General features: G+C 39.5%; 1 protein-coding gene across 1 annotated transcript in view; it reads left to right on the forward strand.

Moving 5' to 3' along the window:
• The window catches only part of CFAP58 (cilia and flagella associated protein 58), a 99177-nt gene that overhangs the window by 37858 nt on the left and 46402 nt on the right, over positions 1-14917 (forward strand). Inside the window, exons 12-15 of the mRNA XM_025467138.3 lie at positions 5294-5434; positions 6207-6430; positions 9396-9507; positions 11549-11653. Of these exons, the coding sequence (XP_025322923.1) occupies positions 5294-5434; positions 6207-6430; positions 9396-9507; positions 11549-11653 (582 nt within the window). The remainder of the gene's footprint in view (positions 1-5293; positions 5435-6206; positions 6431-9395; positions 9508-11548; positions 11654-14917) is intronic.

A 14917-nucleotide genomic window follows, 5' to 3' on the forward strand; every position in this document is an offset into this window, starting at 1 on the left:
TAATAGGTTTTGTCAACTTAATGATAGGTCTTCATGGAAATAAAACTACTACAGGAAATCAAGGCACATTTGGTATAAGAAAGATCAAAATACAACAGAAAAGATGTGATAATTGATATTTATCTGAGACTTTCATCTCCCCACTCTAGCTTATGATAAAAAAGGAATAAAAAAATTCTGCATTAAAATTAATTTCCATATGAAGAAACATAAATATATATTTTTTTAAATTGGAAAATAGCCTGCATCTTTGCCCCTGTTCTCTTTGTTTGTAAAAATAATTTTGCAGATGGTAACTTGTTCCATCCCAAAGCCCGTAGTGGGATGTATTTATTTACCATTGAATGAATCAGAGGAATCTTATAAATATTGCTTCACCCATGGGCCTCATGGACCCTTTGTTAGCAAGGCTTCCATTTAACTCTATTTGGTACATCATATTTTTCTTTTTATAGGATGACATCAATCCTCATCTCTTACATCCCCAGCTAATGTTCTTTTCAAAAGATTATTACCCCATAATGGGGTCCAAGGTGGAACTAACTGCCTTCTACCAAATTCTGCTTTAGAAAAAACAATATCCTAGGTAACAGATCAATTATTCCTAATTCTCTAGAGTTTGACTTTGGTTAATATTTGTTTCAGTGATGTCCTCCATCATCATGCATGTGTAGCTCCAAATAAGCAACATAATAAAAGAAAATAAAGGGCAAGAGGGCTCTGTTTTTTGGTCCAGGACTAGCAGAGCTGGGAGTGGGTGAACATGGTAGATGAGTATAAAAGATTTCTGCCCTGGAGAGTCTGCTCTAAATGGGGAATCCAGGGTCTGGAGAGCTTGGAGCCGTCGATTATAGAAAGGTGATTGCTTTGGACTTATTGTGAAGCCACAATGACTTTTCTCCCTAGCATTTCCCATTGAGGTAAGAATGAGGAATAGAAAAAGGATGTCCGCTTACTTTATTCTTTGAGGTTATCCAAGGGTGACTTGCAATGGTGCTTCGACTGGATAATTTTGGCCTATCATGAAGCCTGTTTGACATTCTTTAGAAAAATATGACAGCTCAAATGTTGAGTTTCAGCCTCTTGACTTTTTTAGCCTCATATTTGAATCACGTTTCACACAGGTCTCTGGATTTCATGCATCTGAAGTTTGCAAACCAAAACCCCGGAGGGAAGGGCAGATTTTCAAGTAACCTTGCTCCAAGAGACATTTAGCTTATTATTATTGGGTTCTACAAAGCTTTGTGGGCACACAATCCCTCATGGAAGGGCAAGACCCCTATTCCCCCACCCTGTGTGGTAGACCATGAGACACCTTTTGATAGGACAACCTAATTTACTTCTCCAAGATGACAAACAGTTGTCCATAATAGATCATCTTTGTCCTCACTCATCCCCCTCAAAAGAAACATCTTGCTCCTTTCATGTTTCTTTTTCTTTCTCAGTTGCTACCCGGCCCTACTGACTCCTCAGTATTCTAGACATTGTCAGCACATTATGGTTATGACAGAATGTCAATAGTCCTCATAGACATCGCTGCATGTGTGTTCATCTGCCCATTCCGTCCCAGCCTTGTTTCATCAGTGCTGACGGAGCCATCTCATTTGGAGTGTCCTAACAAGCCCCTGATCTGCCTCATCACCTCCAAATCATCCCACATCATTCTGACAGCACTTTGATTCCTGGTGAATAATTCAGCAGCAGATTCTTTATGTCCAGAGCCCAGCATCACATTAGTGACTGGCTTCGGGACACCTTATCCTTTTACTGGGATGACCTGGATGGGAGAGAGAGGGAAAGCCTAATTATTCCCATGGCTGGAAAACTTTAGGTCTTAGATGTAAAGGGATGGTTTCTGTGAAATGCAGTGAATATTGGGATCATGTGCAAATGGGTGAAACACCTGTGAGTCTGATTCTTAAGATATGATTTATACCTGCAGCCAAAAAGGATGATATATGTTCTGTAAACACCTGCCACAAAACTAATTGTGGAGTCAGTGACTAACAAGTGTGTCCTGTGAGTGTATTACAACTTCATACCACTGGTAACACCTTGAGAATTGTGGATACCCAATGGTCCACCCAGAACATTGCTTGATGTGCTTTTGGGCACATAGCAGTTACCATCTTTCCTGGGTAAGACAGCTCAGATTTATAGCTGCTAAATGCATTAGATTCAAGGTATTTTGTTGATGTTAACATTTGCTGCCATAGTCTAATGCCACATCTTGTTTACAGCCCATAAATTTATGACATAAGGAGACCACTCAGAATTTTGATATATTATGAAAAAAAAAACACAGCAATGCCAAACGCGTGAATGGTTTTACATTTCAGACAGATACTTTTACACACCGTTGATTGCATTTTAATATAACAGGGGTTTCATTTTGTTCTGCTGATGGATTCTGATCAGCTTTTGGCACTTAGGAACAGGGAAGGGAATGTTGCACATCTGGGAAAATAAAAATTTTATTAAAGAAAACATGAGCCAAACAGGTATTTATGGCTGTCTTCATTGTCACCGTAACTGATGATAGAAAGAGAAATGCTGGTTCTTTGCTCTCTTTCCCAACAGGCAATCCCCCAAAGTGGTAAATACTAAGAAGATCTTTTCTCAATACTTATTTCCTTTTGCTTATCCCTGGACCAAAACATATTTTGTGAGTGAACAAACCAAATGTCACAAAAGAACCCTTTGGTTTCCCATTAGCCAGATACATTTCGTTTGTGACATTACATGTCTGATCCTAGGTGTGCTGTATCTTCTATTGTTGGAACAAAAGCTTGAGGTATGGAATTAATGGTTCTTGGTCTTCATGAGTCCAACTCAACTAGAGTTGGGTTGGGTCACAGGCACTTGCAAATATGAGGTTTTCTATCTCTTGGTGAACTTTCTGGGTGGGTGGGGGAGGGAGGTCCCAATGCTTCCTTGAAGGAAAAATGTATTACCTTTTTACTGTCATTTGCCAACCTGTTAGCCATTAAGAGTTGGGGACTTAATATCATTTTGTCATCTCCCTTATGTTTCCAGGCATGGGTGAAATCAGAGCTTTCTTCTCATTTGTTTCTTATTGTGCTGACCTGGTCTGTCCTTCCTATGTGGGCCTAGGACCTCTCAAGACATACTCTTCTTTCCTTTAGTGTGAATACCTCAGTGGCTCCCCACTGCATACTCTGTACAGTGTGTGGCACACAAAACCCTTCCCAGTCTGGCTCAGTTTTACCTCCTGCTATTCCCTACCTAACACTCTAATCCAGCCACACTGGATGCTTGGCTGTGTGGTGAACACACCAGGTACTTTACAGTTGCATGCATGGTGCATGTTTAACACCTTCCCCCAACACAAGCCTCTCCACTTAGGAAATATCTGTCAGTTGCCAAAGCTCTCACTAGTTCCTCCCTCTAATCCCTAGGCAGGCAGTAATTAGAAGCTAATTCCTGGGTACTCCCATGTCCTTTTTCACCCAGTAGATAGCATTTCCACTGTGATGTAGTTGGTTATATTTGTCATTTCTAATGGATGATGAGTCCTTCGGGTCTTACTTTTTTGTATTTCGCTTGGAATAATTGGGTAGTGATAGCTTCGGGAGCACAGGATTTGGAATCAAAAGATCTGGGTTGGAATAAACTCTGCTGTGTACTAGCTGTGTGACCTTGGGCAAGCTAATTTGTTTTTCTTTGTCAATTACACATTGCATTTATAAAATAAGATAAGAGTAGGGATAAGAGTAGCTTGCAAAATGCCTGGTATTATGCCTGAGGTATTTAGGTCACAAGCACTTGAGAATTGGAACGAATGTGTCCTTTAATGAGATGCATTTTCCTTCTGAAACTGACCAGTTCATGGTACCCTGTCCCCATGACTCTTACTATTTCCATATAACCTCAAGAGAGTCAAGATCTGAGCTCTCCAGAAAGCTTCCCTAACAACCATAGTACTTTGACCTCCTGTAGCATCAATTCACTGCGTGATACTGAAAAATCACTGCCTGGACTTGTTAATATTCACATAATACTTGTATATCTTATTTTCTCATCTAGATTGGAAACATCTTAGGAATAGGATCTATATATCTCTTTATACTGTGACATCTCTGCTGTTCCATCAAGACCTTTTATAAGGTAGATAGTTGGCTCCATCTTTGTTAATTTAATTTTTGCTTGCAACAGGCTTTATCTTTGTAGTTGATGTGCTGGTGGTGTTAGGACCATTACGGGAGCTGGTGCGTACAAAGGTCCTCCCCCATCTTCATCCCTACATCCTCCTTGGCACTATTCTTTGTGAATCCTCACCTTGTTTAGCTGGTAAGGGAAGAGCTGCTGAATACCAATGAAACCTCTGCTACACGTATATAGAAAAGTGATGGAAATCCCTCAAGGGCACAACTCATAGAATAAACATGATCATGGTAATGTGCACTGCTTTTTCTTTTCTTTTTATGAATTTATTTTTTATTGGTGTTCAATTTGCCAACATATAGAATAACACCCAGTGCTCATCCCATCAAGTGCCCCCCTCAGTGCCCGTCACCCAGTCACCGCCACCCCCCGCCCACCTCCCCTTCCCCCACCCCTAGTTCGTTTCCCAGAGTTAGGAGTCTCTCATGTTCTGTCTCCCTTTCTGATATTTCCCACTCATTTTTTATCCTTTCCCCTTTATTCCCTTTCACCATTTTTTATATTCCCCAAATGAATGAGACCATATAATGTTTGTCCTTCTCTGACTGACTTATTTCACTCAGCATAATACCCTCCAGTTCCATCCACGTCGAAGCAAATGGTGAGTATTTGTCGTTTCTAATGGCTGAGGAATATTCCATTGTATACATAGACCCACAGCTTCTTTATCCATTCATCTTTTGATGGACACTGAGGCTCCCTCCACAGTTTGGCTATTGTGGACATTGTTGCTATAAACATCGGGGTGCAGGTGTCCCGGCGTTTCACTGCATCTGTATCTTTGGGGTAAATCCCCAGCAGCGCAACTGCTGGGTCGTAGGGCAGATCTATTTTTAACTCTTTGAGGAACCTCCACACAGTTTTCCAGAGTGGCTGCACCAGTTCACATTCCCACCAACATGCACTGCTGTTTCTTTACAGGCTTGTGTGTGTGCATGTATGTGTGTGTGTGTGTGGAGCTTGTTTTGCTTGTGAGAGTGATCAAGCCAGGTTAAATGAAACATCAAAGGAGAATATAAGAACAACTGTGCCTCTAAATCTGGGCCATGAAGACCCAGGTCCTACTGCCCTAGAGCAAAAATTGTCTGTATCTTTCACTCTTTGTCAGGCCAAGCTGCAGAAACTAAGACAACAAGCTCTGGAGACCAAACACTTCATTGAAAAGCAGGAAGCGGAAGAGAGAAAACTCCTGCGAATCATTGCTGAGGCTGATGGGGAGAGGCTGAGACAGAAGAAGGAATTAGACCAGGTAGGAATATCTCCTCATTGGACCTGCAAACCTCATCAGCAGACATAACTGTTTGATTCAACTTTTCATGAATCCTCATTCTCCTCTAAGCTCTTGCATTCAATCTATTGGAAGAACAGTAATAGAAAGCCATCTTCTGTTGATTAATTATGAAACATTCACTCACTATTCAAGTCATATTGAGCACTTACTATCCCCGAGGCACCGGGGGATGCACTGGCCAACAGGAAAGTAAGGTCCCTGTCCTCAGGGAGCTTACATTCTAATACAAGACTAACTGCTCACATGTAATTGCAACTAATAATTACATAATTCTGGAGTTAGAAACTCAAAGGTATAATTAGGGGATTAGAAACTTAAATGCTTTCAGAGATTTGGCAGGTTGAAAAAAAGACAAATTGGCCAGTGTAAGACAGTAAGGAGTGGTGGAAACTGGCAAGAGCTAGCCCACCATAGAGTCATTCAAATTTAAACAATAAAATAATGGATTGGGAAAAAATCAAACACCCCAAACACCCATGGGCCAAGAAATAGTGGATGATGATGATGATGATGATGATGATGATGGATAATTTGTCGTACTCTTTCTCTTTCCAACGGGACAGCAAATATATGGGAGGAGCTCAGTGTTGACCGTGTAGCAGGATATTGCCCACTGGATGCCTGGCACACATAGGCCTTTGAGAAATCTTTGACAGAATGAAAGAGGCTGCCATAATGAAAAGTGAGACTTTTTGTTCCCTGATGACCATGCCTTTCCCTATTTTTCTAGGTCATCAACGAGAGAGATATCCTTGGGTCTCAGCTTGTTCGGCGCAATGACGAATTGGCTTTGCTCTATGAGAAGATCAAGATCCAACAATCTGTGTTGAATAAAGGCGAGAGCCAGTACAACCAGAGGGTGGAGGACATGAGAATTCTCAAACTCGAGATTAAGAAACTTCGCCGAGAAAAGGGAATTCTTGCCAGGAGTGTGGCTAATGTTGATGAACTCAGGTAATAGGAAGCCCTTCAGAGGTGAGGGCACTATGGTCTATGGGGAGCTTCTGAAATGACCTTATGTTCATTACTTGTTGGTCATGGAAAGTCTTTATCAAGTTGTATAAATTAACGTTTTATATGATGGAATTATTAGCAAATAATGAGAACAACTTTTCCGTAATTTAGAATCTACCTTGTACCCATTCTATGTCACACACACAAAATGGACTAGTTTCCTCTCAAGGGAATATAAGTGAGTGCAAAAAGATTTTTTATAAATGTCTTATGGATTTTATTTTACTTATTATTTTTAAAAAAGATTGTATTTATTTATTCATTCACGAGACACACACACATAGAGAGAGAGAAAGAGAGAGAGAGAGAGGCAGAGACATAGGCAGAGGCAGAAGCAGGATCCATGCAGGAAGCCCGATGTGGGCCGAAGTCAGGTGCTAAACTGCTGAGCCACCCAAGGATCCCTGTATTCTGGATTTTATTTTATTTGGTTTTTTAAAAAATATTTTATCTATTTATTCATGACACACACACACACACACACACACACACACACACACACAGGCAGAAACATAGGCAGAGGGAGAAGCAAACTCCATGCAGGGAGCCCAATGTGGGACTCAATCCTGGGACTCCAGGATCAGGCTCTGAGTGGAAGGCAAGTGCTCAATCACTGAGCCACCCAGGCGTCCTTGTATTCTGGATTTTAAAAAAGAAATTTCAAGACAAATCACAGACCCAACCTAGTTACAATTCAGAAAATCATTTCCCCCATGAGCTCTTTAGAATTTAAGAAGGCAGCATGTAAGCGATGGAGCAGCAATATTTAAATTTAATCCTGGTAACATTTGCACATCTTTTTCTTGGAATTATACACAGAATGAAAAGAAGGGAAAAATTTAATCACTATTTGAAAACTCTGTTTCCTTAGAAGGTGGCCAAATTTTATATCTCACTCTTGATTTATCTTCTGCAGCTTTCACTTTAGCTTAGTGCGCCTTCTCTTGCTTTAAATCTTGCATTATACAAGATCTACTTCCCCTTTGGGAAAACATCACCATGTTTTATATAGGCAATTGCAGGAAACCAAATAAGAGGCCTGGTGTTGTCTCTGTATCTAACCTTATTCCCCATGGATTTGTAGATGAACAGTATCCTTGACCACCTTGGGACAAGGACACGGTTTGCATCAGCTTTTTAAATAAATTGAATTAGAAGATAGTTTTGATATTTAGGTGCAGTGAATATATTCAGGAATAGCAAGGGAAGTTGTCATTATCAAAGATGGATCAATACTTTTTATTTTTTTAGAGTCACTCGTTTTTCAGATGATGAAAGTAGTACAAACTCATTGTAGAAAACATGGCAAATGGAGAAAAAATGTAAAGAGGAGCTTAAAAAATCACGCATAAGTTTACTATCCAGAGATGCCACCATTGACATTTTGAAGACAAACAGATTCATTCTAATGATCTCGAAGATCATCACTAAACTTGCCAGCCATGAGTTATTTTTATTATATACACAAAGGACCAAGTTCTACCCATTCCTAGTCAGTATCGCTGGCTTGTAGATAATAGATTTTATTTTTTCTTTTCAATGGAAAGATAACTTACTAAAGATATTGGAGGCAGGCAGGTATGAATTCCAATCTCAGCCTTGCCACCCACAAGCTGTGTGACCTTGGGCAAATCCCTTAACTTCTCTTAAACTTGTAGTTAAAATTAAACATGAAAACAAACACAATGTGCCGAGCAGAGTCTTGAACAAAATAAGCTGTCAGTAGCAGTAGCTAATACTCTGACCCTCCTCTTCTGACGATACTCTAGAAGATTGAAGTGTTAAAAATATGCTTTTAATTCTAAGCAGCTTGTGCTGAGCTCCCTGTTGAGTGAACATCATGCAGTTAATTCTAATGGTTTGTCTTGCTAATGAGGGGAAGTTGTATTATTGGTTTAAATGAAGCAATTAAGTAAAAGAGATGGCTTGGTATTAGTAATCTGCACACCCACAGCAGACGAGGACAGATAATAATATCCTTATTGCCCATGTCAATGTGAGTGTTTGCCTCTTCTCCACCCCTCAACAAAGCAGCTTGTTCCATAGGGTGGCAGCCAGCTCACAGAGCACTGCGAATGGCTCTAGCACGGTGCCTATTTGCTAGAAATTCCTGCAGATTGGAGAAGTAGTTTTGAGCCAGAGCTAGTTCTTCAGGACTTTTGCAGCCATCTGTGTAGTGGTGGAACAGCAAATATCACTTCTAACTTGATTTTTCTCAATCCTGGCTGCACATTAGAATTACCAGGAGGACTTTACAACCTATAAAGCCCAAGTGACATGCTTGACCAATTAAAGTGGAATCTCTGTGGGGATTGGGTCCAGGCAAAGGTAGGTCACACAGCTCCCCCCCAGGTGATTCCAATGTGAAGTCAGGGTGCAATGCACTGCCCTAATTGTTGTCAAGTTACCACAAGAGCTTCAATGTCCTGCAGTCAGGTGCCATATTTTGTGGTAAAACATAAAAGATAGATTGTTCTTTATATAGAGATATTTAGAGTATATTGAAATTCTTATAATTCACTTCCTCCCTGTTCTTTCCATTGACTTGTAAATTCCTCGGGCTTTTGGAATCATGGTTCTGAAGTTCTGGTACTTTCATTCAAGCTAATGCTGAAGTTTGTGCACTTTAAGGATTGATAATATCTATGTCTGGCCCAGGTTGGAAGCTGGTTTGTGTTCACAGAAGTCTCCCTGATGCCAACTTTTTATATAAGATGCTGTATGTCTATAGCCACATAAAGACATGCTTTTCAAATGGGTGGAGAATTTCTCCCATCCAAGTACTAACCAGGCCCAACCCTGCTTAGCTTCCAAGATCAGACAAGATCGGGTGCATTCAGGGTGGTATGGCTATAGACAATGGGTGGAGAATTTCTTAGCAAAAGACAGTTTGTCTTATATTCAGGCAGGAGCTTTTCCACATGCAAAGAGAATTCTTGAAGGAGAGGACACGATGTCGAGCCCTGGAGGAGGAACTGGAGAACCCCATGAATGTGCACAGGTGGAGGAAGCTTGAGGTAATGCCTGGCGGAGCCTTCCTCTCCTCCTCAGATCCATTCTCCTACCCTACACTGTCCCCTCTCTAATGCACAGGAAGGAGCTTGGTTTTATTTAATACTATGCAAATTGTCTATATCAAAGGTAAATTGGGTTGTTCCCAAACCAGATGGTTTACTTGGGTTTTGTTTAAAAAGTCTTGGACAAGATCCGTTCTGTTTAAAGAAGACCCAGGGGAAGTTGTGAACTGACTTCACCAATAGACATTTTTCCTGTTGAGAAGTTTTTGGTCAACCAATTATCCTCAGGCTGCCTGTCTCTGTTGCTGATCGTCTTCAGCCACATTGGCCACCAGCATCTATACCTTCTTTCAGTTTGTCTTTGCATTCTTTATGTTGCAGCAGGAAACAAGGCTCTTGTCAACTAGCTCTTTTTTTTTTTTTTTTTGGACTAGCATTGCGTTAGCCAAACCCTTTCTCTTAGGATCTGGGGACACTGCCAAAGTCTCACTGGTAGGTGATGGATAACAAACCTCATATTTTATTTTATGACTTCCTGATAGATATTACCATCAGCCCTGCAGATAACAGGTAAAGACAAGCCCTGCTTATTCAAGAAAAAAACAGATGGCCATCTCTCAGAGCTGTAGCCAGCCATGTGGGTGCCAGGAGGGGCTTTGACCACACTAACAATTAGGGTTTGGGAGGATAGACGTATATGACATAAGAAAGTACAACCAGCCAGGTCAGTTTTGGTTTTCATTCCTATTTTTTCCTTTTAATGAAGAAAACATTAAGGGTAATGCATTATAAATTGTTATGTAAACATGAGGCTTGAATTTTAACAACATCCAGTCTTGCCAGATGAATGTGCGCCAGATATACTCCCAGTATATGGATATCAGTTGGCACTGCTTAGTATTTTTAAGCAAAGTCACAGTCAGTGGAATGTTTTCTTCCCTTGATGTTGACCCTCATTTATTCCTCTTTAAATGCCAAGAGTGGTGTCAACTAACAATAATATGGATGTGTCTGGGGAAGTAGAGCTGAAGACTTAAAATTCATTTACTGTCTCATTCATTTATTCCATGTGTTTTCAAGCAAATCTTTACAGTTTCCAATTCCATGTCAATTTCTATTTAAAAATTAGAAAATTTCAGGGAAGCAGATGAAAATATTTAGCTGCTAGATTAATTCAAAATGTCAGTACAGTTGAAAGCAGAACTTTGGCTCAAAGTCGAGAGGACAGATTATCAATTTATAACTGTAGCGTTTGTTTGAATTGTACATAGATAGTTATTGAAAGTGCCTCAAAGCTTTCCGGATTGATAACCCCGTTTGAGAGCTAAATGCCATGGTCGTGTTTTGTTGCCCATTATTAGCAGAAGTCCACATCCTAGAAACCTTCTTCATCATAGGCTATAATGAATCTTCTTGTTGGCAATTACCAAAGGAGAATCCTGAGTTTGAATAAATTAGGGAAGCCTGTCTCATTCATTCGGAAACAGAGGGCATAGGAGGAAAAGCCTCAGAGCATAGTAATGAAGAACTGCAGGCTTTCGAGCCAGGCACATCTGGGCTTGAATCCAGCTCTGACCCTTACCAGTGTGGGTGGACAACTTAATCCTCTGACCCACGGTTGTCTTCTCTGTAAAAGGGGAAGACTAATACTGTCTTAAAGGAACTCGTGTGCCTAAAATTTGATGTTGTACGAAAAGCACTTAGCATTGTGTCTGGATGGTGGCAAAGAATTAGGTATAATGCATAGTAGCTCTCATTATTGTTATTATTAGTATAATCATTGTTTTCCCTGATGGAACAAACATATTCATTTTCCACTTATTGGCTAACTAGAGCCAGTAGGTAAGCTATTAGCCAAACTTCATTTCTTTTTTGATGGCCATTGCAATCTATTATGCTTTTTTTTTTGGTCCTAATTCTCTCTGTATGGGGTCTGCAGGTTTGCAATACACTTTAATAAGACAATAATTATTTTACATAGAAACTTCAGTGTTTTGAACTGGTGATATCTCAGCTGCTTTACTTTGTTGCCTCTGAACAGGCCAGTGACCCCAGTACCTTTGAGCTGATACAGAAGATTCACACCCTGCAGAAGCGTCTCATCAGCAAGACAGAAGAAGTGGTTGAGAAAGAGCTGCTTCTGCAGGTAGCATTTTCCTTTTCTGGACTCAGTGAGGAAGCATGTTTTCTGAGCATCACCTTCTCTAGGACTGCTTTTAGAATTAGCTATTTGGCAGCATTGCACGCCCCATCTTTAACTGTAGATGGCAACAGTGACTCACACACAGAGAACAAACAACATGATTAATTGGTCTTTTATGCTGCCATCACTGATATTTCAAGAATTCTGGAAAATTAAGTTGAAGGCTAGACTTAGTGCGTTGGGTGCTGTAAGCCTTTATCCCCCACTTCTCTACAGTTTTATTTGTCAGATTCTTTTAAATACTTTTCTTTAAATCTTTATAAAATGGGAAATGCTATGATTTTGATTTTGAAAATAAGCTTTCACATAGAGCACAGATGATCTGTCCTCTTGAAGATTTGTGAGATGAACTGGAAGGAAAGACTTCTTTTTGTGGGTTTTATGCATTCAGTTATTCTGGAGTAATCAGGACTGCTAACATCCTTTTAGGCCTGTGTCTTTGCAAGTATAGGCTGTTATCACCAGCCTATACTGTCCTGGTGGCTTTCCCTACGTGTCTCAGTTCTTTTTCACGGTTCTGGGTGGGGGTATTGTCACCTCCAATCAGTGGATGAGGAAGCTGGGCTCTAGGTGTGCAGTATGGATAAAAACGTAAGCTCCCATGTTAGGTGGGCTGGGTTGGAATCAATTTAGAGCTGCGTGAAGTTAACTTCTCTGCCCCTGAGTTTCTTAATCTGTACTATAGGTTAATAACAGAACTTGTGGAAAGGGATGTTGTGAAGATGGAAGGAGCTCAGTATTATGCTTGGCACACAGTGTTTAATAAATATTGCAGCTATCCTTATTATTTCTAATTCCAAAGCCCATGCTCTTAACTGCTGAGTTACCATTAATAAGAGCAGGAATTTCTATACATGAGCAAAAGGCATTTGCCTCTTCTCTTTCACTTTTTACTTTAAAAAGACATTGTCCGTGAGGTTGGAGATATATATATATATATATATATATATATATATATATATATATATATATATAGTAAGTTTCTTTCCAGAGCATGGCTATGCTGAATGGCCCATGGATGTATTCCTCTTCTCTTATAGATGAACATAGTGGTTAGGAGGGCAAACTGGAGTCAGAAAGATCTGGTCTTGAATCGGCTCCAATGCCTTATGTTACATGACTTGAGGGAGACTTACATAAATTCTCCAAACCTCAGTTTTTCCATCCGTTAAATGGGGGCATTAATACCCAGTTTCTTTATGGGAGAAAGATACTCCCACTGGAGTATACAACTTGGAAGTCCTGTGGTAAGGATAACCAATTAGTGCGTGGGCACCGGGGTGTGGTGGGTAGTTCAGGCTTCAGGCTATAACTCCATCAACCCAGCCACAAGTCACGTCCCACAGCCATGCAACTGGGAAGTGGCAGAGTGGCAGCTCAAACCAGACCGTCCCCTCCAGAGCCCACGCACTGTACCAGCGCATTACTTTGCCTCCCCAGTTGTTATTGCGTTGTTGGCTTTACAAAGGACATTTTGTGTTTGCCAAACCTCTCTGTGGTAAGTTTGTTTGGTATTTCATTGACTGCTTTAATTTTATTACTTCATTCCTTCCATAAGCTTTGGATTTATTCTGCTCTTTTTCTACCTTCTCAAGACTAGTGCTCAACTCATTAATGTTAAATCTGCTTTTCTATTAGAAGCATTTGTACCTATAAAACATACTTTAAATGATTTCTGGAGTTCCTCCCGACAGGGTTTGCAATATGGTATTTTCATTTTCATTTAGTTCTAAATATTTTCTGTTTTCAGAATTATTTATCCTTTGAGAGTAAGTAATACCTGCTATTCCTCTTATGGTAATCAAAAGTATAAGTTTAAATTCCCAAATATATATGCATTTAGGGAATCACTTAGTTACTGATCTCTCATTTTTTTCTTTTTTTTTGCATTGTGGTCTGTATTCTACTGATTCTTTGGAATTTGTTGAAACTTGCTTTGGGACCAACTGAAGTGGTCAGTTTTTCTAACAGATGCTTATGTGTTTGAAAGTGTTATGTTCTCTACATGTTCAAGCTTCATGAGTCTCTATGACGTTCATCAGATCAACCTTGTTAATTGTGTTGTTTAGATCTGTATCTTTCCTAATTTTGTCTACATAATCACTGAAAAAAAGTTTGGAGATTTATCTATTTCTCCTTGTAGATATGTCACTTTCTTTGCTTTAAGTACATTTTGGATTATGTTCGTAAGGTGAGTAAAATGTTGCAGTTGTTATTTGTTCCTGATGAATTGTGCCCTTAGTATTATATGAGAACCTTCCTTAATCCTTAATGCTTTTACTTACAAAATTGTTTGATATTAATATAACTCTACCTGGGGCTTTTGTGCATAAGTACTATATAATTTTAAACTTTTAGAGTCTTTAAATTTTAGGTGGGTATCTTGTAATTAAAAAATATCCAATCTAAAAAAAAAAATCCAATCTGACATATTTGTCTTTTGATTGGTATGTCTAGCCTACTTGTATTTATTGATAATTTTAGGTTTATTTCTACCTACTTATTTTCTATTATTTGCCCTGATTTTTTTAATACTTGAAAAAGGTCTGTTCCTATATTCTATTGGATTAAGTCTTCTTTATTCCCTCTTTTTGCACTCCACTGGTTACTTCTCTCTCCTCATTATTCCCTATTCTCCTTTTCCTGGTTTATCCATTTATTTTCTGAATAGCTACCACTGCTCAATGTAGTTCTCACTCTCTGCCTTATGGATTTCCTCAAAAATTGAACACACATAGTGGACATCAAGTCTAAACCAATCCATAGTTGATGTTGATCCATATGCTTATTCTTAATAACATGAGGACCTAGATGCTTTAACTCCAAATACCCACTGTAGTCCTGCCAGCATTAGTCAGCATCATGATTTTATGGAGTCAATGAATATTTATTCAGATTTATCAAGATGTTGACCAGTTCTTTTGTTTTCTTTTGTTCAACGTGGGGCTTGAATTCACAAGCCTGAGATCAAGAGTCACATGCTCCACCGACTGAGGCAGCCAGGTGCCCCACAGTTCTTCTGTTTTCTCTTTCTTCATATCCCCAATTCCTTACTTCTAGGTTCCATCTCCTTTTGAAAGTGCATCCTTTCATAGTTATTTCAGTGATAAAATTTTCAGAGGCTAATACTCTCTTTTGTATCTACAAATATTTTTATTTTGGCCATACTCATAAATAAGCTGAAATTGTATTTTCTGTTTATACTTT

Source organism: Canis lupus, chromosome 28 (assembly GCF_003254725.2).
Source record: "Canis lupus dingo isolate Sandy chromosome 28, ASM325472v2, whole genome shotgun sequence".
Lineage (NCBI taxonomy): Eukaryota > Metazoa > Chordata > Mammalia > Carnivora > Canidae > Canis > Canis lupus.